General features: G+C 44.0%; 1 protein-coding gene across 1 annotated transcript; it reads right to left on the reverse strand.

Moving 5' to 3' along the window:
- Positions 1-4015: 4015 nt before the first annotated feature.
- LOC123122574 (protein ELC) lies at positions 4016-5604 on the reverse strand. The gene has a single exon (XM_044542787.1). It carries the CDS (start codon positions 5480-5482, stop codon positions 4265-4267), a length of 1218 nt encoding a protein of 405 aa, XP_044398722.1. The 5' UTR covers positions 5483-5604; the 3' UTR covers positions 4016-4264.
- Between the last annotated feature and the right edge of the window lie 17160 nt (positions 5605-22764).

A 22764-nucleotide genomic window follows, 5' to 3' on the forward strand; every position in this document is an offset into this window, starting at 1 on the left:
TGATTGATTCATTTGATTGTATATGAAATGTTGCTCCCGTCAGCATAGCTATCAAATTTGGTTAGCTAGAAAGATTTCCATCCTTGAAGTCAACATGCTAGTTTAGAAATATAACAAGTACAGATGGCAGCGCTTGGTACTGCAAGAATCATATTAGAAATATAACAAGTACAGATGGATTGCTTGGTACTCCAAGAATCATATTCATATCATATCAGTATGAGCTCACAAAGATCTTGCCTGTACTTCCCGAACCGTAAGTGCTAAATAAGAAACTGTAAGTTGGCCGTGTGGTTGAAATTAGTGCAACTGAGAGGCGAGGGAAACAGAAAGATACCCTCAACGACACCGTGTCTAGCCTTCCTTCAGAGAGGCACCGTTAGTTATTTAGCTCTAATCCCCCAGTGTAAACTGTAACAGAGCAGAACCTTTGAACTAAAACCACGATAAAAATTATGGAACGGAGGGACTACATAGGAGTGATGTACAGCACAGATTCAAGCTAGACTGGTCAGTGCTGCTGCTCTCCTGCTGCATTAGGTATATTCCAACTTAATTGTGTTCTGTTGTGGTGGCCTTTGAGATTGACTCATTAGAATTTTAGAATACCAAGTGTATATCAATAGATACATCATGAGACATATTTTCATACTGTATATACTTGGTATTGCAGATATAAATGATTTTCTTTATAAACTTGGTCAAAGATTACTATTTTTGACCTTTAGAAATCCTTGTCGATAAGAATTATTTTGCTTACCACAGTGACAAGGCAATACTTATACTACATGAGAGTTTTTTGGCTGGGTAACCCTATCAGTGTGATCCTCTATGTGAAGCAGATCCTCAGTAAATGATGTACCGATCTGTAGGTTCTTTTGGCACCATAGAGATCGAGTGCCCGATTGTGTGAGAGCTTCCTGAGGGGACAAATAATTGTCATTTGTTTGCTGAACTCTGCCTTTCAAGCATTCTTCAGAAAATTCCTTCTTTCTAGCATATATTCGACAAATAAGGACATAATCTGAAAGCCTATTGCAGCACCAATGAATATGGGTACAGATTTAGGTACTTCAGGTCAGGATATGGGTACAGATTTAGACAGATGTGGAGCTGGCCTCACATCAAGTACAGTTGTACCAAGGAATACATTTTTCTGATAAAACGTCTGGAACAGCAAAGGTCCAAGCCTGGCTGAGTGGGGCTTCTTGTAAAGCCCAATGAACGCACCAATAAAACCACTGTTCATACAAGTAAAAACGTCTTCAACACTGGGCCCGTCTTGAACGAAATAACTACTCCAATACACACCCAATGCATTATGCATGCTGGTTTGATTGAAGTGTCTTGTTTTTTCTATCAGCTCCTGAACACACTTAATCGCCACGTTAACAGATTCCACCATCATGTCCAACTCAAAACTGAAAAGTGCATTTCAAAGGTCTTTTAGAAATTCAATCATGTGAAATGTTGTGATGTTACACTGTGCTTGCACTCTCTGTCCGAGAGTGGAACATCAGCATGCACCATGACCCCATGCCAAATTGACACATAAATCGGCAATGTGAGTCTTATTTACTACTCTCCCTCTGTTCGAAAATAAGTGTCATGGTTTTAGTTCAAATTTGAACTAAAAGCACGACACTTATTTTGGGACGAAGGGAGCATTTCTGTAGTCTTGTAAGAATGTTGATGTTTTAATCAAGCTTCGAAATAATTATATCAAATCTTGTTTTCAAATATCTTAATGGCAGAGTTCAACTTGTGACTACAATGAAATTCAGTGACCCGGACCCATAGTCTATCAAGCCTTCAGCTAACTATATAGGTGTTGTATGGAGCTTCAAAGTTCAGGTTAAGGTTGGTCAGAGTTGCAATGGAGCAGGAAGCAATTCTGCCATCTACCCTATAAACACCAACAATCTACTGACAACTTAAGATGGCTTAAATCTGACAACTCAATTCTGACTGCAAGAGTAGTAAATGCACATTTGTTTGATATAGTATTGCACAAAAACTTGAAAATCAATCAGATCTGAAAACAACTGGAGATGTCACATGCTACAGTCCTAAAGTGCAGCCTACCATCATACGGATTTACGATTATGCACATCATTGCTTATCCCTGCATGCAGTTTTGATCTACACAACCATTTCTACACTGATATCCAAGTGGGCTGTTTCGGTTTCTGTTCGCCCTAACACCTTTGGCAAAAGAAAGAACACGCTCTGTACCATCAAACCGAAGACAAAAAGGTCGAGCATCTTCCAATATTTCTAAAATGTAGTTATATCTAATTCTTTCTAAACTAAAAGTCAATGACAAAAAACTTGTGTATAGATATTCAGAAAGATGCACTGCACATGTGCGATGACTAAAGGAATAAAAACAGGAATGATGTTCACCTGTATATCCAGAACACTGGGGGCAAGATCACTCATATGAGATGGGCATAGATGATTCTTTTTCTCAAGGAAAGCATCCTGGATCGCCTGCACGCGATAGTCTGAATTATATCAGGGACGGTTGATGCCACAGCAGTTTGGAGTATTGACGAACACACCACCGAGCCCTGTCTTGATCGTGCCGCTTACCACCGCGCATGTGCTTCATGTTGCTATGTAATCAAATCCAAATTTTCAGTTGCTTCTAGGAAAATGAGTGGAAAGAACAGGCGCATGAACAAAGTTAAAAGAACACCTGCTGCAGTACTCTTGTGTTGCAAAGAACACCAGGGTTAGATCGCCTACTGTGGTACCCTTTAATAACATGTGGTACTCTTTAATAATATATGAATCTCCTGGGCACAAAATCCACACAGCAGGCCTGGCAGTAAATAAATTAACATCTGAAAGGTGAGTACTCCTCTTCTTTCTCCGATTTTTGGGGTGGTGAGAGATTCTCGTGGTGATGACAACTAATTTCGTTGCCAGTGCAAGGTCAGTGTGGTACCTAAACTCATAGATTCTTGAATCTGGTGCTGGGCTGATACGGGTATCGACAGCAAGAGTTCACACAGGTATGCGGCGTGCCGCCAAGCTAACTCTGCTAATAGTACTCCCTCTGTAAAGAAATATAAGAGCGTTTAGATCTAAACGCTTTTATATTTCTATACGGAGGGAGTATATTCTAAGGTGTTTTCAGTTCTCAAGCCACTGTTTGGTCTCTATATTCGTTGCTTCCTCCCTGAAGGATAGTCATATTGATAGGACAACTTATGCACATGCTTTGTACATTAGTGCAGCTCAAGAAATTGGTGTGCTTGGAAGTTGGAACCCTGTAATGTTTGGATCACATCTATGGAGATACAAATCTCTTTGTTACAATTTGTCCTCATGGCATGGGATTTCGTAACCAAGGGTAATTTTGGGGTGGTAAGATCGGAATAGGCTTTTAAATAGCTTTCCCGCATAACACCGCAAAAGGTTACCCAACTGTTTATAGTTTAAAAAACACCCCAAAAAGCTTTTAAAGAGCTTTTGAATACACTCAGTACCATACATAATCTACTTCAGCAAATTCAGAGTCTGCAATCCAAGAAACATTGTTTCAGAAAATAAACCTCAAGCCTAGACAAATTGCAATGAAACAGTCGGCTTCAGATCACACACACCTTCGAAACACCAACACCAAGCCAAAGCACCCGCCAAACTTCAGCGGCAGCACAACGGACAAAAAAATGGTTATGCATTTACAATTATCAAAACATATGTGCAAGCCGGATATCACAGCTAGGAGACTATTCCAGTTCCAAGTATCAAGAGTGGAATAAGTTCACAGCAGTGCCATGACAGAAGGAAAAAAGAACATCTAAATATCTAACATTCCCAAAGTACTGAAGAGTCCATATACTTCTCATACCTGGATTTCAATCTCCGGACTGCAATTAGGATAGTACAACTGTACCTAGTACAGCAACACACTAGGCTCTGTATGTTTTTTTTTGTTTTTGCCTATCTAAGAAAACAAACAAACAAACATACATACTGTAGAGACTTACCAAAGACAGAGACATCAATGAAATGAGTGTAAATTTCAAAACTGAGATATGTACTGCGAGTTCAACAACCCTACACAAACATCACCATGAACTTACAACACCCAAACTAATAAAGTTATTATTGTGACACATCCATCTGTTTGATATTCAGTAAGCACACACATCAACGACAACGGGAACCAACTTTACACTGAGCCACTCTCTTACAATGGATGGAATTGATCGATCATAAAGCATGTATACTGACCTATCCATCATCTTGGCTAGGAGGCGTACTGTGGTGCCCGTGCTGCCATCCTAGCAACCTGTGCCTGCTGCTGCGCATTGTTAACCTTGGTGCAGAGGACACGCTGGAAGAACTGCTCCCGTGCAAGTGCGCGCACGCTCCTGAGGTAGCCGTCGAAGGGCACCGATCCTTCCTGGACAGCTTTGTCAAGCGCGTAGATGGTGTCCTCGAGTGCCAAATCAGTAGCTGTGCACTCCAGCATCTGCCTGGACAGCACGTCAGCAGGCTGGATGGCCCCCTCCGCCTCAGTGGCATCGTCGGCAGCCCCCTTGCGGTTCTCGGCAACCCAGGCCTCAATGACGTCAGTGGCCATCACCACGTCCTGAAGCCGGCGCTCGAGCGTCTCCTTCTCCTCCGTGATCCTGCGAACCCCATCGTTCACCGCCTCCCCTCGGCCACGCAGCTCGGCCTGCACGGCGAAGAGGGAGTCGACCTCTGCCTCGCGGGCGGTGCGCAGGGCGGCAGCGTCCGCGTAGGCGGTGTCGACAAGCTTGGAGATGGCGTTGCGCTTGAAGACCTCAGCTGGGTCCTCTGTGGGCGGCTGGCGCGCGGCGAGCTGGGGCGATGCCGGGAACCTGTACGGGCGAGGGACAGGAGCGTAGACGGCCTCGGGGCGCATGGCGGGGGAGGCGGCGGCGGGAGGAGGAGCAGGATGAGCGGGAGGAGGAGTGGGAGACGGGGCTGCGACGGATCTGGTGAAGAGCGGCGGGTCGAGGCCGAAGAGGTGGGAGAGGGATCTGACGAGGTCGAGGAGGTTGGAGGAGGGGAAGACCCAGGAGCGGAGGTAGGGGGCGTTGGCGACGAGGCCGGAGCGGTCGACGAGCGGGTGGTGGGGCTTGATGAGCATGTCGCGGGTGGGGGAGAGGAAGACGAGGGGCGGGGAGCGCGGGTAGGTCTCGGGCAGCCAGATGACGGCGGGCAGGTTGTAGGTTGCCCCGGCGTGGTGGATGGGGACGGTGCCGTCGGCCTGGAGCAGGTGCGCGGCGCGGCCGTCGTTGTGGGTGAAGAGGGCCGCCTTGGGGTGGAGCGAGGGGAAGGCGTCGGCGAGGGCGACGAGGTGGTTGCGGATGAGCCACTTGACGTCCTCCGCGTAGGGGAGCGCCGAGGGACCGCGCTGGGAGAGGGCGGTGTTGAGGAACTGGTGCGCGTACTGCGCTCCGCTCGCCGGCGGCGGCGGGGACGGCGACGGCGCCATCGGATCGGGGCGGCGGCGGCTAGGGTTTGGTCCTCCTGCCTTCTCTCTGGATATTTGGGGGAAGGAGGAAGAAGAGTGCACGATAGGAGGGGTAAGGAAGGTTCGCTTCCCTTGCAATGAAGTAGTCTACTTTCTCAAACAAAAGAAGGGTTCGCTTCTTTGCAATGAAGTAATTGATTTTGCATCCGACTTGTTTTCTTAGAAAAAACCCTCTGACAAACTAATTTGACGAATAGAATTAGCAAAGATACATCTGAGTAGTTGACTGCCCATGTGTTGTCACGCGCTAACAAATAAATTTGTAAACAATGTTCTTTTACTCCCAACAAACAAGCACATTGCACGCAATGTTCAACCACAACACAAACACAAATACTTCTTCTTTGTATTCCAACAGACAACGTGCACCCCTCTAGCTGCTCTTTTCCATTGAGCTCATCGTCCATTGCCTTCTTTGTCATAAATCATTCATCCTCTCAATCTATTGCCTATTGACTCCGCAATGGCTTTTATGTCGTTCTTTTGTTGTCTTACTACTACGTACATCGTGCAATGATGGAACACTACCAACAAAATGATGAGATATAAGGCACCTCACCTTAATACAAATATTTAAAAATCTTGGCAACCCACCGTCGCGTCGCCCCTCGAGATCCAAGACGACGGTGACGCGGTCCCGTGAAGCCGAGGCTTCTAAGAGGAAGGGAGTGTTGGAAATATGAGCAATTTACCATGTGATTTTGTGAACAAAAATACTAGATAAAACATGACTATTATAACAGAGATAGAACAAGTCATGTAATCTAACAGAGAGAAGGTAAATAGCATCTGCATATATGAACTAGAACAGAACATATATAGAATAGACACTAGAACAAGAAACTGTGGCAGGAACTTAAACAGAAAGACGAAGACGTACTGAGCTGCGACAGAAGCATTGGTGACGGGGTTGACATCCTCGCCGGCCATGTCGTCGAAGAGGTGGTCAATGTCGGGGAAGAAGCCGTCGTTGGGGAAGTGATCGTCGGTGTCTGGGGTGTCCGTGATGAACAAGTCAGTAGTTGCACAGAGCGCTCCCCAAAAATCTTATCACCCTTCTCCCGTACAGGACTCAAAGAGGTGGGTTTCGGAGGCCTACTGTCCCGACCTGCGGTGCACGCCGCAAGCCGGGATGGTGAAGATCGTAGCAGTAGCTCAGTGCTCGGGAACTTGGAAGTAAGAAGAAGGCGGTGTTCTGATGTATCACTCTGAAGAGGAGCGACATCTCTTTTATAGGTCAATCTCCACTACAGAAACGTTTCAGCTCCCGCGTGATCATTCGTATGAAGGATATGCCCTAGAGGCAATAATAAAGTTGTTGTTTTATATTTCCTTATATCATGATACATGTTTATTATTCATGCTAGAATTGTATTAACCGGAAACTTGATACATTTGTGGATACATAGACAAAACACCGTGTCCCTAGTAAGCCTCTACTAGACTAGCTCGTTAATCAAAGATGGTTAAGTTTCCTAACCATAGACATGTGTTGTCATTTGATAAACGGGATCACATCATTAGGAGAATGATGTGATGGACAAGACCCATCCGTTAGCATAGCATATTGATCATTCAGTTTTATTGCTATTGCTTTCTTCATGTCAACTACATATTCCTTCGACTATGAGATTATGCAACTCCCGGATACCGGAGGAATGCCTTGTGTGCTATCAAACGTCACAACGTAACTGGGTGATTATAAAGATGCTCTACAGGTATCTCCGAAGGTGTTTGTTGGGTTGGCATAGATCGAGATTAGGATTTGACACTCCGAGTATCGGAGAGGTATCTCTGGGCCCTCTCGGTAATGCACATCATAAGAAGCCTTGCAAGCAATGTGACTAATGAGTTAGTTGCGGGATGATGCATTACGGAACGAGTAAAGAGACTTGCCGGTAACGAGATTGAACTAGGTATGAAGATACCGACGATCGAATCTCGGGAAAGTAACATACCGATGACATATGTTGTCATAACGGTTCCACCGATAAAGATCTTCGTAGAATATGTGGGAACCAATATGAGCATCCAGGTTCCGCTATTGGTTATTGACCGAGAGGTGTCTCGGTCATGTCTACATAGTTCTCGAACCCATAGGGTCCGCACGCTTAACGTTCGATGATGATTTTGTATTATATGAGTTATGTGATTTGGTGACCGAATGTTGTTCGGAGTCCCGGATGATATCATGGACATGAAGAGGAGTCTTGAAATGGCCGAGAGGTAAATATTGATATGTAGGACGACAGTATTCGGACACCGGAAGTGTTCTGAGGGTACCGGGTACGTATCGGGTCACCGGAAGGGGTTCCGGGCACCCCCGGCAAAAGATATGGGCCTTATGGGCCAATAGGGGAAACGCACCAGCCACAAAGGGGCTGGTGCCCCCCCCCCATATTGGCTGGCCAAATTGGAGAAGGAAAGGGGAAGGAGGAAAGGAAAAAGGGAATAGGATCCCCCCTTCCCCCTCTTCCCTTCCTACTCCGAATAGGAAAAGGAAAGGGAGGAGGCCGAATTGGGAGGACCCCAAGTAGGATTCCTCCTACTTGGGGCGCCCCCTTGGCTGCCTCTCCTCCCCTCCAACCTATATATATATGTGGGGGCACCGCTAGAACACACACCAACCATTGTTAGCCGTGTGCGGCGCCCTCCCTCCACAGTTTACGCCTCCGGTCATATTCACATAGTGCTTAGGCGAAGCCCTGCGCGGATCACTTCACCATCACCGTCACCACGCCGTCGTGCTGACGGAACTCTCCCTCGACACTTTGCTGGATCAAGAGTTCAAGGGACGTCATCGAGCTGAACGTGTGCAGAACTCGGAGGTGCCGTACGTTCGCTGCTTGATCGGTCGGAACGAGAAGAAGTTCGACTACATCAACCGCGTTGTCAAACGCTTCCGCTTTCGGTCTACGAGGGTACGTGGACACACTCTCCCCGAGCGTAGGATTTTTTTTGAAATTGCATGCTACGTTTCCCAACAGTGGCATTCGAGCCAGGTCTATGCGTAGATGATATGCACGAGTAGAACACAAAGAGTTGTGGGCGGTGATAGTCATACTGCTTGCCACCAACGTCTTATTTTGATTTAGCGGTATTGTTGGATGAAGTGGCCCGGACCAACCTTACATGACCACGTTCATGAGACCGGTTCCACCGACAGACATGCAACTAGTTTTGCATAAAGGTGGCTGGCGGGTGTCTGTTTGTCCAACTTTAGTTGAATCGAATTTGACTACGGTCGGTCCTTGTTGAAGGTTAAAACAACAAACTTGACGAAACACCGTTGTGGTTTTAATGCGTAGGTAAGAACGGTTCTTGCTAGAAGCCCGTAGCAGCCACGTAAAACTTGCAACAACAAAGTAGAGGACGTCTAACTTGTTTTTGCAGGGCATGTTGTGATGTGATATGGTCAAGACATGATGTGATACACGTTGTTGTATGAGATGATCATGTTTTGTAAAATTTACCAAAAACTGGCAGGAGCCTTATGGTTGTCGCTTTATTGTATGAAATACAAACGCCATGTAATTGCTTTACTTTATCACTATGCGTTAGCGATAGTTGTAGAAGCAATAGTTGGCGAGACGACCACAACGCTATGATGGAGATCAAGGTGTCAAGCCGGTGACGATGGAGATCATGACGGTGCTTTGGAGATGGAGATCAAAGGCACAAGATGATGATGGCCATATCATGTCAAATATTTTGATTGCATGTGATGTTTATCTTTTATGCATCTTATTTTGCTTAGTACGGCGGTAGCATTATAAGATGATCCCTTAACTAAATTTCAAGGTATAAGTGTTCTCCCTGAGTATGCACCGTTGCGACAGTTCTTCGTGTTGAGACACCACGTGATGATCGGGTGTGATAGGCTCTACGTTCACATACAACAGGTGCAAGACAGTTCTGCACATGCGGAATACTCGGGTTAAACTTGACGAGCCTAGCATGTATAGACATGGCCTCGGACACTGGAGACCGAAAGGGCGAACGTGAATCATATAGTAGATATGATCAACATAGAGATGTTCACCATTGATGACTACTCCATCTCACGCGATGATCGGACATGGTTTAGTTGATTTGGATCACGTATCATTTAGATGACTTAAGGGATGTCTATCTAAGTGGGAGTTCTTAAGTAATTTGATTAATTGAACTTAACTTATCATGAATTTAGTCCTGATAGTATTTGCATATCTATGTTGTAGCTCAATAGCTTGCGATGTAGCTCCCCGTTTATTTTTGATATGTTCCTAGAGAAAAATAAGTTGAAAGATGATAGTAGCAATGACGCGGACTGGGTCCGTGATCTGAGGATTATCCTCATTGCTGCACAGAAGAATTATGTCCTTGATGCACCGCTAGGTGACAGACCTATTGCAGGAGCAGATGTAGATGTTATGAATGTTTGGCAAGCTCGATATGATGACTACTTGATAGTTTTGTGCACCATGCTTTACGGCTTAGAACCGGGACTTCAAAAATGTTTTGAATGCCACGAAACATATGAGATATTCCAAGAGCTGAAATCGGTATTTCAGACTCATGCCCGTGTCGAGAGGTATGAGACCTCTAACAAGTACTTTGCCTACAAGATGGAGGAGAATAGCTCAGCCAGTGAGCATGTGCTCAGAATGTCTGGGTACTACAATCGCTTGAATCAAGTGGGAGTTAATCTTCCAGATAAGATAGTGATTGACAGAGTTGTCTAGTCACTATCACCAAGCTACTAGAACTTTGTGATGAACTATAATACGCAAGGGATGATGAAAATGATTCCCGAGCTCTTCGCGATGCTGAATCAGCGAAGGTGGAAAATCAAGAAAGAGCATCAAGTGTTGATGGTTAACAAGACCACTAGTTTAAAGAAAAATGGGCAAGGGAAAGAAAGGGAACTTCAAGAAGAATGGCAAGCAAGTTGCCACTCCCGTGAAGAAGCCCAAAGCTAGACCTAAGCCTGAAACTAAGTGCTTCTACTGCAAAGGGAATGGTCACTGGAAGCGGAACTACCCCAAATAATTGGCGGATAAGAAGGATGGCAAAGTGAACAAAGGTATATTTGATATACATGTTAATGATGTGTACTTTACTAGTGTTCATAGTAACCCCAGGGTATTTGATACCGGTTCAGTTGCTAAGATTAGTAACTCGAAACAGGAGTTGCAAAATGAACAAAGACTAGTTAAAGGCGAGGTGACGATGTGTGTTGGAAGTGATTCCAAGGTTGATAAGATCACCATCGCATATTCCCTCTACCTTCAGGATTAGTGTTGAACCTAAATAAATGTTATTTGGTGTTTGCGTTGAGCATGAATATGATTGGATCATGTTTAGTGCAATACGGTTATTCATTTAAGTCAGAGAATAATTGTTGTTCTGTTTACATGAATAAAACCTTCTATGGTCATACACCCAATGTAAAGGGTTTATTGAATCTCGATCATAGTAATACACATATTCATAATATTGATGCCAAAAGATGCAAAGTTGATAATGATAGTGCAACATACTTGTGGCACTACCGTTTAGGTCATATTGGTGTAAAGTGCATGAATAAACTCCATGCAGATGGACTTTTGGAATCACTTTGATTATGAATCTTTTGATGATTGCGAACCATGCCTCATGGGCAAGATGACTAAAACTCCTTTCTCCAGAACAATGGAGCGATCCACTGACTTATTGGAAATAATACATACCGATGTATGCGGTCCGATGAGTGTAGTGGCTCGCGGCGGGTATCGTTATTTTCTAACCTTCACAGATGATTTGAGCAGATATGGGTATATCTACTTGATGAAACACAAGTCTGAAACATTTGAAAAGTTCAAAGAATTTCAGAATGAAGTGGAGAATCATCGTAACAAGAAAATAAAGTTTCTACGATCTGATCGCGGAGGCGAATATTTGAGTTACGAGTTTGGCCTTCATTTAAAACAACGTGGAATAGTTTCACAACTCACGCCACCTGGAACACCACAACGTAATGGTGTGTCCGAACGTCGTAACCGTACTTTATTAGATATGGTACGATCTATGATGTCTCTTACAGATTTACCACTATCGTTTTGGGGTTATGCATTAGAGACAACTGCATTCACGTTAAATAGGGCACCGTCTAAATCTGCTGAGACACCACGTGATGATCAGGGGTGATAGGCTCTACGTTCACATACAATAGGTGCAAGACAGTTTTGCACATGCGGAACACTCGGGTTAAACTTGACGAGCCTAGCATGTATAGACATGGCCTCGGACACTGGAGACCGAAAGGTCGAACGTGAATCATATATTAGATATGATCAACATAGAGATGTTCACCATTGATGACTACTCCATCTCACGCGATGATCGGACATGGTTTAGTTGATTTGGATCACGTATCATTTAGATGACTTAAGGGATGTCTATCTAAGTGGGAGTTCTTAAGTAATTTGATCAAATTGAACTTAATTTATCATGAATTTAGTCCCGACAGTATTTGCATATCTATGTTGTAGATCAATAGCTTGCGATGTAGCTCCCCGTTTTTTTAATATGTTCCTAGAGAAAAATAAGTTGAAAGATGATAGTAGCAATGACGCGGACTGGGTCCGTGATTTGAGGATTATCCTCATTGCTGCACACACTACAAAAAAAGACACTTCCGTGATGATACGTGTTTGTCACAGTAGGTCACGTTTTCTGTCATGCATGTACATCTATGACGATTTTATGACAGAATCAAGATAGTCATACTTGTGCTGTCATAGAAGTGTTCCATGACATTACCAAAATTATCATCACGGAAGTGTCCACTTCCACGACGATAAATCATGCGTCATAGAAGTGCTTTCGTCAAGGGTGACCGACACGTGGCATCCATCGTAACGGCTCGCCGTTAAGCTATCGGGTCCGATTTTGGATCCGATAACCGGTTAACAGCCCGGACCAATGGTGATTTTCCACATGTAAAATTCTCATTGGCTGGAGGAAACACGTGTCTGCTCCTCGGTGGGCTAGATGTCGCCCGTCCATTGGAGGAGACATGCCTATGATACGTTGACACGTGGCATGGCCCAATAGAGGCCCATATAGGTTAAATGGGCCGGCCCAACTAAAGGCCCACAAGATTTTGCGGACCATAATGGGTCGGCCCAACTAAAGGCCCACAAGATTTTGCGGAACATAATGGGCCGGCCCAGCTAAATGCCCACAAGATTTTGCGGACCATAATGGGCCAGCCCAGCTGAAGGCCCACAAGATTTTGAGGACACTAGTGGGCCGGCCCATTCACAGGCTGCCATGTTTTGGGCCAAATGCCGGCCCATATTTGATCCGGTCCATTAACAGTCTGCCACGTTCCGGGCCGAATAAAGGCCCATACGAGATCCGGCCCGTTAAAATCCTACCACGTTCTGGGCCAAAATACGACCCATATAAGATCCGGCCCTTTAAGAGGCTTTGGGCCAAATTATGGCCCATATCAGATTCGGCCCGTCAACTGGACGCTATACTTTTGGGCCCACTTGCTAAAGGCCCATTTAGTAATTCGGCCTGATATTAGTTTCAACCTGTTAAAGGCCCGTTTAACATTTCGGCCCTATATTTATTTCGACCTGTTAAAAGCCCGTCATATAGTTGGGCCTAACTACGGCCCGGTTTGCATCTGGCCTGCTCACAGCCGATAATCTGATTGGGCCAAACAAGGACCGAGACAATTTTGGCCTGTTAACGGCCCGTGATGTGATTGGCACAATCATGGGCCGGGGTCTATTTAGGCCTGCTGCCGGCCCGTGAGCTGTTCGGCACGTTTCAGGCCCAACCTACTTTTCAGCCTCCTAAAAGCCCATTGAGTTTTCTTGCGAAAATAGGGCCGGCAGTTTACTCGGCCTATTAAAGGCCCGAATCTACTTGTGGGCCAGTTTACATTTAGGCCTGTTAACGGACCAAGATGACTGGGCCCATGATGCGGATCATACATAGTGATTTGCATGACGGCCCGATTATGTATCGTAATTTTATGGTTTGGCCGGTTTACTGCGAAGACATGATATATATACAGTAAAATAACTGCAGCACCATGAATAAGAAAAAACCTAGACTATACAATAAAGAAATTACGGCATATTACATCCACTGGGCAGCAAAGTTCGCCACTATGATAATAAAGCACAAGCAAACAACAGATTACATACACTGGGCATCAAAGATCGCCACCAATGCAAATAAACACGCCGAAAAAATAATATACAAAACCGTCAATACTTCAATAGAGTTCAAGAAAGGTTCGCCCTGCTCGGGAGCTGCAGCGCAAGCAGCTGAGCAAGCTAATGAGACTGTGCTTGTTTGACACTTATATCCTCCTCACTCTGAAAGATAAACAAGCAGACAGATGACAGGTTTTGCACATATAAGTTTGAGTGCTGACAATTCATAACATTTCTTACTAACGAATAAAGTGACACCGTTTAAAATAGCATTAACACAATATGGTATTGTTCAGGTCAAGACATGGCAGGAAATGACATTGTGAAGGAGTTGGCAGCTTCACGACACCACTGGATTATATATCAAGAACTCATAAGTATCAATGGTTAGTGTGCTATCAATTTATCCCATTTCAGATTGGCAAATAAAGAGACGGTTTAAATAATAGTAGAATGATATGGCATTGTTCATAGTTCAGACATTGCAGAATATGACACTGTGCTGTAGTGGGTAGGTTCACCACACCACTGGATTACAGATCAAGAACAGAAGCATACATGCAGTGTAAAAGAAGATCACTTGCTCTGTATAGTTTAATTTACATGGTATGAAGAAGGAACTTGGTTGTACAGCTGAAAACTTAAATTGAGAAAGACAAACTTTTGTTTATGAACTACATAATAAACTTTAAACTGCAATTTGATGCAAACACCAAAAATAAATAGCTGTTGCAGTCATGCCTAACCACAACAAAGTTTGAAGGCTTGAGAAGGACAAACTTACATTATTGGTGAAGACAGGCTCTATAAAGCCCTTGTCCATGCTGATGGGGGGGGGGGCAATTCAAGAAGTTTACCACATAATCTTATTCATAAGCATTGCCTTTATTCTACATTTTGTTAAGAGTAAATATAGATGTGATAATATAAGAAAAAATGGAGAATATTTAAGATAAGATGAAGAGTGATGCTACATAACCAAGTAGCTATAAATGTAAGTACAGCGATACAGGAAAAAGGTACAGCCAAGAGCAATGCAGAGCTAAACTTCTTCAGTACCATCAGTGTTATCCAACCTTATGGTAAGAGTAAATATAGATCTGATGTGTAGAAAATGGAGGGCAAAGGAAAATAAGTTGCAGACTGATGGTACATGTACAACTAGCTGTCAATATAAGTACACTGATAAAGGACAACAGGTACTTACAAGAACAATGCAGAGCTAAAAATTTTCATTGGCATTGGATATTCTACATTAATGTAACCATTTATATAGATCAGATAATTTGGAGCGAACAATTGATAAGCAAGCTATCATGCATACTGCTGTCACATAATGAACCAGGTATGTATGCAAGTACAGTGATACAGGACAACAGGTACTAACAAGAGCAAAGCAGCGGACAGCATATTTGCGATATCCTGTCGTCCTTTTCAAACCGGAATTCTTCTTCGAGCAGATTTCCTGCAAAAAAGATCTGTAAGGCACATGCAGAAAAGTAGAAGTTCAAATTGTCATGTGATATCATAGACAGTACCTCATCCTGGGAACGAGACCAATGCATAACAAGGTTTTTCCATTCAATGTCTTCTAAATTTAGCACAAGAGACTTCACCGGAAATTCGTTTATAGACTTGCCATCAAAGTGTGATTTCCTCAGGTAACATTGATACTACTGCAATGCTTCCTTGAAAAGTGCAAGCAAGCTTTGCTCGTCATGACTATCCAGATTGACCCTCACCTACTTACAATAATGTAATGTAAATCATTGATGTGTTCAATCAGCAGAAAACGGGAAAATAATCACCATGAATAATAGCACTTACACGTAAGTGGGACAGGAAGATGTGAAAATGGTGTTTGTCTTCACTATAATCTTCCCATGATGGGAATATATGCACGTAGTCCCTAACAACATTGAAAGCATTGTCTTTTAAACTGGGAATAACTGGAATGGGGTTCCAATATGCAGGAATTGGCCATCTCTGCAGTTGGGATAGGTCTTCGGCCGGTGGACTTGCTGTACTTTTTGCTGGAGTGGGATTTTTCTGTGGTACGGCTGGTGCTATGGCAACTGAAATCGGCATACCTTTTGCTGGAGTGCAGGTCCTATGTGGTGGGGCTAGTGGTGTGGCCAGTGATGTATGGGTACAGTCTGCTGGAGTCGGTCCTATGTTTTGTGTCACTGGTTGTAGAGCCAATATAAGTGGGGTGCTGTCTGATTTCTCCGGCACCACCATGTTTTTCAAGGACTTTGCTGGTGCTCCTTCAGGTTCGGCAATCACCCTCTTCCTTTCTGATGTCTGATGCACAAGAACAACATTTGAGTGAAAAAAACATGGTATGATGACAGATGGAATATGTATTGATAATGGATAGGCATGGCATCTTGACATATATGATGAGTAAACTAAGCAAATGGCGGTGCTACAAAGTAGAAGAAATGCAAGACAACTTATGCAAGATACGCGCAATCAATAAAACCTTGCCAAACTAGAACAGGCACCTTGATGGGTGAACAGGACAGGTCATCTGCCTTTGACTCCTCGAGGTCAGAATAGTCATTAGGATCATATTCTGAACAAGAATCTACAGGTGGGGAGCGTATGAGTTTCATTGCATCCAGAATGGCACTCAATGCCTTGGTGCCAATTTTGTAAGTCGTTGCAGTGTTCCACAATATTCTTCTGATGCGCGGATTCTAATATTCACTGTGCTTACGTATAATATCTAAGAAGCATGAAAACATAAATAGTAGTGAGATTATCTTTCTAATGCAGAGGATATTCTAATATAGGGGCGCCCCTGTAAACCCTTGTGTGCTATCACTGGATTCTGATGAGAGAGCCCATGTGTGCTATAATATGGTGCGTGCATTAATATAATCTGGCACAAGTACACAAAAAAATAGGCTCCAGAAGTAAGGATAGTTGGCAGATGATAGGTTCATAATATAATGTATAGAGAGTTTATTGCCAAACCATGATAACAAGAGCACACAACAACTAGGCAGATCGTAGTGTACATAAAAGGGGTACACCATAACCAGGATATATAAATCGGGAAAGTGGAACTGGCTAGAAATTATGGTGTTGTATTGCCGCTACTAATTGAAAGCCTATCGATCACGTACAGGCCAGCTCTATCAGCTGTTTACTGCGGATGTCCCTGCTCCCCTTCCTGACAAGGAACATATTGTACGTACTAAATACAGAATAACAAAAGAGCATGTTAAAGAACAGAAGAGGAAGCATATTCTTGAGGTTCCGCTTCATTGCATACAGTGTTGGTTGCCCACCCACGATGAATCACAGCGCCCAAAGAAATGCAATTCCATGTTGTCTCTCTATATGTGGCCACATGCATTTGGAAAATCAAGTGGGAGCATTACCTGACCAATTAAATGTGTGTCTGTTAACTAATATCAGTATCATATCACAATTCGTATTTGAAGAAGTAAGCTTTGGACTTATGATTGGTGTGTTGTTTAGCTTCAAGAGTGGACTGCTGCTAGTGCGACACAAAGCAGCTACGCAGATCATAGTGTAGATATAACAGGAAAACCGTAAGCATCACAAGTAAAATCAGCAAAGTGGAACTTGCTGGAATATATGTGCTAGTATTGCCGGTACGGCTAGAAAGGCTTCGGATACCAGCTCTCTTCAACTGAAGGTGCGGTACTGTTAATATCCGTGTAACTCTCAAAGGCGACACATCTCCCTACATTTCCTTGCTAATCTTATACGATTCAAGTGGGCAGGCCACTACAATTCCTATTCCTATGTTTACAAAATCCTATGAATCAAAGAGGCCCGAAGAGTTCAAAGTGTCCATCACAACCGACCGTATAGACCTCTACACTGCAAATGTCCCTGCTCATCTTCACTACAAGGAACATACTGTACTACTATCATACTCCCTCCGTTCCAAAATACAAGTCTTTGTAGAGATTTCCACTATGGATCACATACAGATGTATACAGATACATTTTGGAGTGTAGATTCACTCATTTTGCTCCATATGTAGTCCATGGTGGAATCTATACAAAGACTTGTATTTAGGAACGGAGAGAGTACTTATTAAAGAAGAACGGAAGAGGAACATGCTAAAGAAGAGCAAGCAGATTTTGGATAATAAAATGTTCGTTGCGCAGTGCCCACACATGATGAACCAGAGCACATTAAGAATGCAACTCCTTGCTGTCTCTATATATGTGCTGCACGTGCTTTTCGAAAGTAAAGTAGGAACATTAGCTGATCAATTAAATGTTATCTATTTTAGTAATATCAGCATCATATCAGATTCGTATTTGAGCAACAAGTTTGGAATTATGAGTGGCACGTTGTTTAGCTTGATGGATTCAGGAGCAGTGCTAAGCAGGTACGATGATGGTACTGAATATAAAGGCATGTCTGCATGCAAGTCGCGTGACTTTTGTCATTTGGGTCAGTCGACCATTTCAGGCGGTTGGATGAAGATCCTACGTCTCCTAACCCTTCTTCTTCCTCGTCTCTGATTCTTCCCATACAGAACACCGCACGGGCCGCCGGCCGAACCACCGGCCCCCATCGCCTATGTTCCTCCACCACCCCACCCCGCCCCCACCCGCGTCGAGTTTTCTTCGTTCGGCGAGGCCCCACCACCGGCCCCCACAACCACCGTCCCCACCCGAGCCCCTTCCTTCGCACCAGCGAACTCCAGCGAGCTCTCAAAAATCGACTGACCCAATTTTGAAATTTAGTCTACTATCATTTAACTAGTGTGGAATATAAAAGGGGAAAACCATAAGCATTGCAGGTATAATGTTGAGCGTGCCATGGCGGATCTGAAGGTGCAAACCGGACAAAGGCAACTCCGCAACCAATGTTTGCTTTCAACTAGCAAGTAAGTGATGGACAAGAAATCAGAGTAAAGCAGTGACGATCTATTTTCTTGCTGCAATAAATAAGTTGAGCAGATACGAAAGAGTACCGCCTCTGGTGCGGCACCGTGTATGCATATGCTGGGAATTTGACGGTGCTGCGGTAGCGATGGTTGTCGGCGGCATGGAAGCAGATCTAGGAGGGTAGACGGTGGCGGCGGGGCGCGGTGGACGAGACAGTCGTAGGAGCGGCGCCGGCAAGGTGGACAACGGCGGGGATGAAGCGAGAGGACGGGATGCAAGGATCCCGGTCCGAAGCCGTGGATGAGAGAGGTTGATCTCTTGTAATGACCGACGGCGTCGGGGTATCAGCTCCGGCATGGTGGAGGAGGACGGCGGTGGATGGGGTGGCGGGCGGAGGAGCCTGGGGTGGAGAGGGTGTTTTGGCGCCCACGGAGTACGAATGGGGAAATGGAGGGAGAGAGGAAGGGGGAACCATGTCTTTAGGGCGCGCTTGTCTCAAATGCGAGGAAATTTACAAACTTAGCCCCCGTTTAAAATTTCCTACATCACAGCAATATTAGGCGGTTGGGGATAGCACGGTAATCTCGCATACACCGAATATTTGCTGACAAGAGTTTGTTTTTGGCGCCCATCGTGTATGAATCGGGGAGGGAGTCGATTTCGGCCGAGGAGACACTGTGTTTTGGCGCCCACTGTGTATGAATCCGGGTGAGAGGCGGTTATGTCACGTTTGAGTGAAATTACAAACCTACCCCTATCGAAACCTATAGAAATCGAGCCGATAGGCTTTGCATGGCAGGGATAGGCAGTAATTTCCATCTCGCAGATTTTGGTTTCGGGCGGTTACTGCGACTTTCCCCGCTTCGTTCAAATTTTTGCAGAGCAAGAGTGCACGTTTACCGTGCTAACTCAATTCGGATCCAGTTTGTATTCTATTGTTGTTCGGGCAGGATCCATTTTCGATTGGAATTAAATTCTATACATCATTTTTTTATATATACTTTCAAAAGCACAACAAAGAATTCTGCTCCTTTATATGTATAATATGATTTACAAATACAATGATCTCAAAATCATAAGGTTGAATTCAAAAAATTTAAACCAAATTATGTTCTACTAAAATGTATGGATCAGTAATATCTACATATTAAATAACATAGATGCACGTGAATTCATATGAGTATGCATGTTTGATAGATCAATTTTGGTTCGAGTATGAATTACATGTATCATCATCTCAAATTCAAATATTTGAATCCCTTTTATGTTGACTCCTTTCACGCCCATCTCTCTCGCATGCATGCTCCTTCATGTAGTTATCACTCTCTTTTCTCTAGCTCACCCGCACGCTCACTTCATGTTTCTCCTATCTTCGCAAACATGGTCTCTCGACGTCTCCCTTGAGAAGTGTCACACTCTCCCTATCGTTATACATTACACGGTTTTCATTATCTCTCACGTCTGTACCGTTCTCTGGTATCACTAGGTACCTAAGCTTTCTTTTTCACCGCCACACACACAGTCTCACTCGTCTTTCACTTTGTCTTTCTCTCTATGGGGTTCTCTCACACACCCTATATGTCTCCAGATATGACTCATACCACTAAAATTACTCTCTCCTGCAGACACAACATTTGTTGCGGTCTCCTTTCCGTCTCCATCCCAATTATAAAACTGACATTATTCATTTGTTTACCAATCAGACAAACTCCCCCCTCTCTCTCTCACACACACACAACTCCTGCTTCCACTCCCCTTCCCGACTACCGTCTCTCTCTCTCTCTCTCTCTCTCTCACAAAACTCTCGCTTTCGCACCCCTGACTCGTATTTCTCTCACAAACATTTATCGACTAGCCTCTAGATATGTTTATACACCCGCACACTCGTGCTTCCACTATCGCATACATGTCTCTCTCGCGCTCCTTGTATCTATGTAGATTTTTCTTCCCTTCTTGAGACACGCCCTCTCGATCATGCACACACACACTATCGCCTCATTTTAAGCTGATACCTCTCGCACACACACTCTTTGTGTCTTTGTCGCACATGCACTCCGTCCTCCTCCTCTCTCCCTCTCTCTCACACACACATGGGCTTTTTTGCAAGAACTAGCAAGATGCCCATGCGTTGCACAGAACATCAAGATGCATTTGTATGAGTAGTTTATTTTGTGGGAGAAAAGGATGAACGAGGGAAGGCCTTATTTGCAAATGTGGAGAGGGGTGTGGGTATCTTTTTGCAAAATTGCCATAGTTTCCTTCCTATCCGCCAGATATAAATCGGACGACCTATATTGCAGGATGGCTGGCACACCATCATCACCAACTCTGTTTTTATCTCTACTCTTATAAAAAGCATAGTCGGTGATGATGGTGTGCCTGCCATCCTGCAATATAGGCCGTCCGATCTATATCTAAAGGATAGGAAGGAAACTATGGCAATTTACCCGCACTCCTCTCCACATTTGCAGATAAGGCCTTCCCTCGTTCATCCTTTTCTCCCACAAGATCTTGATGTTCCATGCAACGCACGGGCATCTTGCTAGTAAGAGTAGAAATTAGACATATACCACTTCTCGAATCTTGAAACCAACAACATTCCTCCCTTATCTCATCAAAACCGCCAAAGGAATATATTTTGAGTGAAACATAACATATTTTTAGTGATATACGTATTTCAAAACTAGACTCTTTTTTCTATCAAATCGGTGAATATGTATTAATCAACTTTGATCGTGTGGCAAGCATCGTTCCACAATGTAGTGCCTATAGATTTTTTAAGAAGTCAAACTTTGCAAACATTGACCAAGTTTGTAGAGAAAAATATTTATATCTAGAATAGCAAAAATATATAATGCGAAACTACATCTTATGATGAATCTAGTGATATATGTTTCGCACTCTAGATGTAAATATTTTTCTCCACAAACTTGGTCAAAGTTTGTGAGGTTTGACTTTTCAAAAAATCAATAGGCACTACATTATGGAACGGAGGGAGTAGTTATTACCACTGTATAATTTTTTGGACACCAGACAAACGGTGGAGTACATATACGAGAGAAGAGGCGCACGCACACAGTCGGTCTCTCGCTGTCTCACACACATGAGAGTTATATATGTAAAGGCACCGTTAACAAATAAACCCTAAAACCCTAGGTGCACGATTGCTGCACGCACGGGTACCGGCTATGTGGTGGAGCGCACCTTTGTAGGAATAGTCAGCTCGCGTGACAATTTGATCCATATGAGTTGATGGTCGGGACCACAGGTGAACGACCTGGAGGCGGTGGCTCGCCAGTTGCCACAGATCGAGTAGCCATGTTTAAAATATCATTTTTTAGCGGGGTAAGAGTTCCGATATTCAATGGCGCGTTATAAGTACTAAGTAGTTTTTAGAACGATTGGTATGGAGCGAAAATGGAATTCATAACTACTACCTCCTTGGCGTATGGTTGTATGTGTTTATGTTGCGAGATGTTGAATCTGGTAGTTCTAGGGCAAATACTATGGTTTAGATGTTGGTTTTCAGTAATGAAAATCAGAAGGGGGAAACCCTTCTTTGATAAAAAATACTACTACCTCCGTTCCAGTTTACTAGTCCCCATCGTAGTTTGGGTCAAAGTTTGTCCACGAATTTTACTTGTAAAATGTGAATGGAAAACGAAATTTTGTTATACCCAAACAAAAAAGGACTTGAGGGAGTGATTGCTCTGACACGGACACGACCTCTCATAGCGCAGGCATTGAATCGGCGCGCCGGCCAAGAGGGCCCCACTCGCTGCAGGCTCGGCTGAACACGCCTCCTCGCCGCATGCAACCGGCTTTAGACTGCCCCGCCTGCCTCCATTGAATCCGCGCGTGTGCCGGCAACACGTCCTTCCGCAAGCCGGCCGGCATTTTAGAATACAAAAAATGACCAAAATATAATTAATTACGCATGGTCTTGACTTGTTGTGCTCGCAGTGGTAGCAGGAACTAGAGGTTTTTCTTTATTTATAACTCTCCTCACATTTTTTGGCTTTGAAGCGAATCATGGTTGTGGACATTATCTTTGAATGTGCAGATATCTGTGAACATGAGTTTGATGTGGAACTGTTGGGGAACGTAGCAGAAATTCAAAATTTTCTACGCATCACCAAGATCAATCTATGGATT

This window comes from Triticum aestivum, chromosome 5D (assembly GCF_018294505.1).
Source record: "Triticum aestivum cultivar Chinese Spring chromosome 5D, IWGSC CS RefSeq v2.1, whole genome shotgun sequence".
In the NCBI taxonomy this organism is placed as follows: domain Eukaryota; kingdom Viridiplantae; phylum Streptophyta; class Magnoliopsida; order Poales; family Poaceae; genus Triticum; species Triticum aestivum.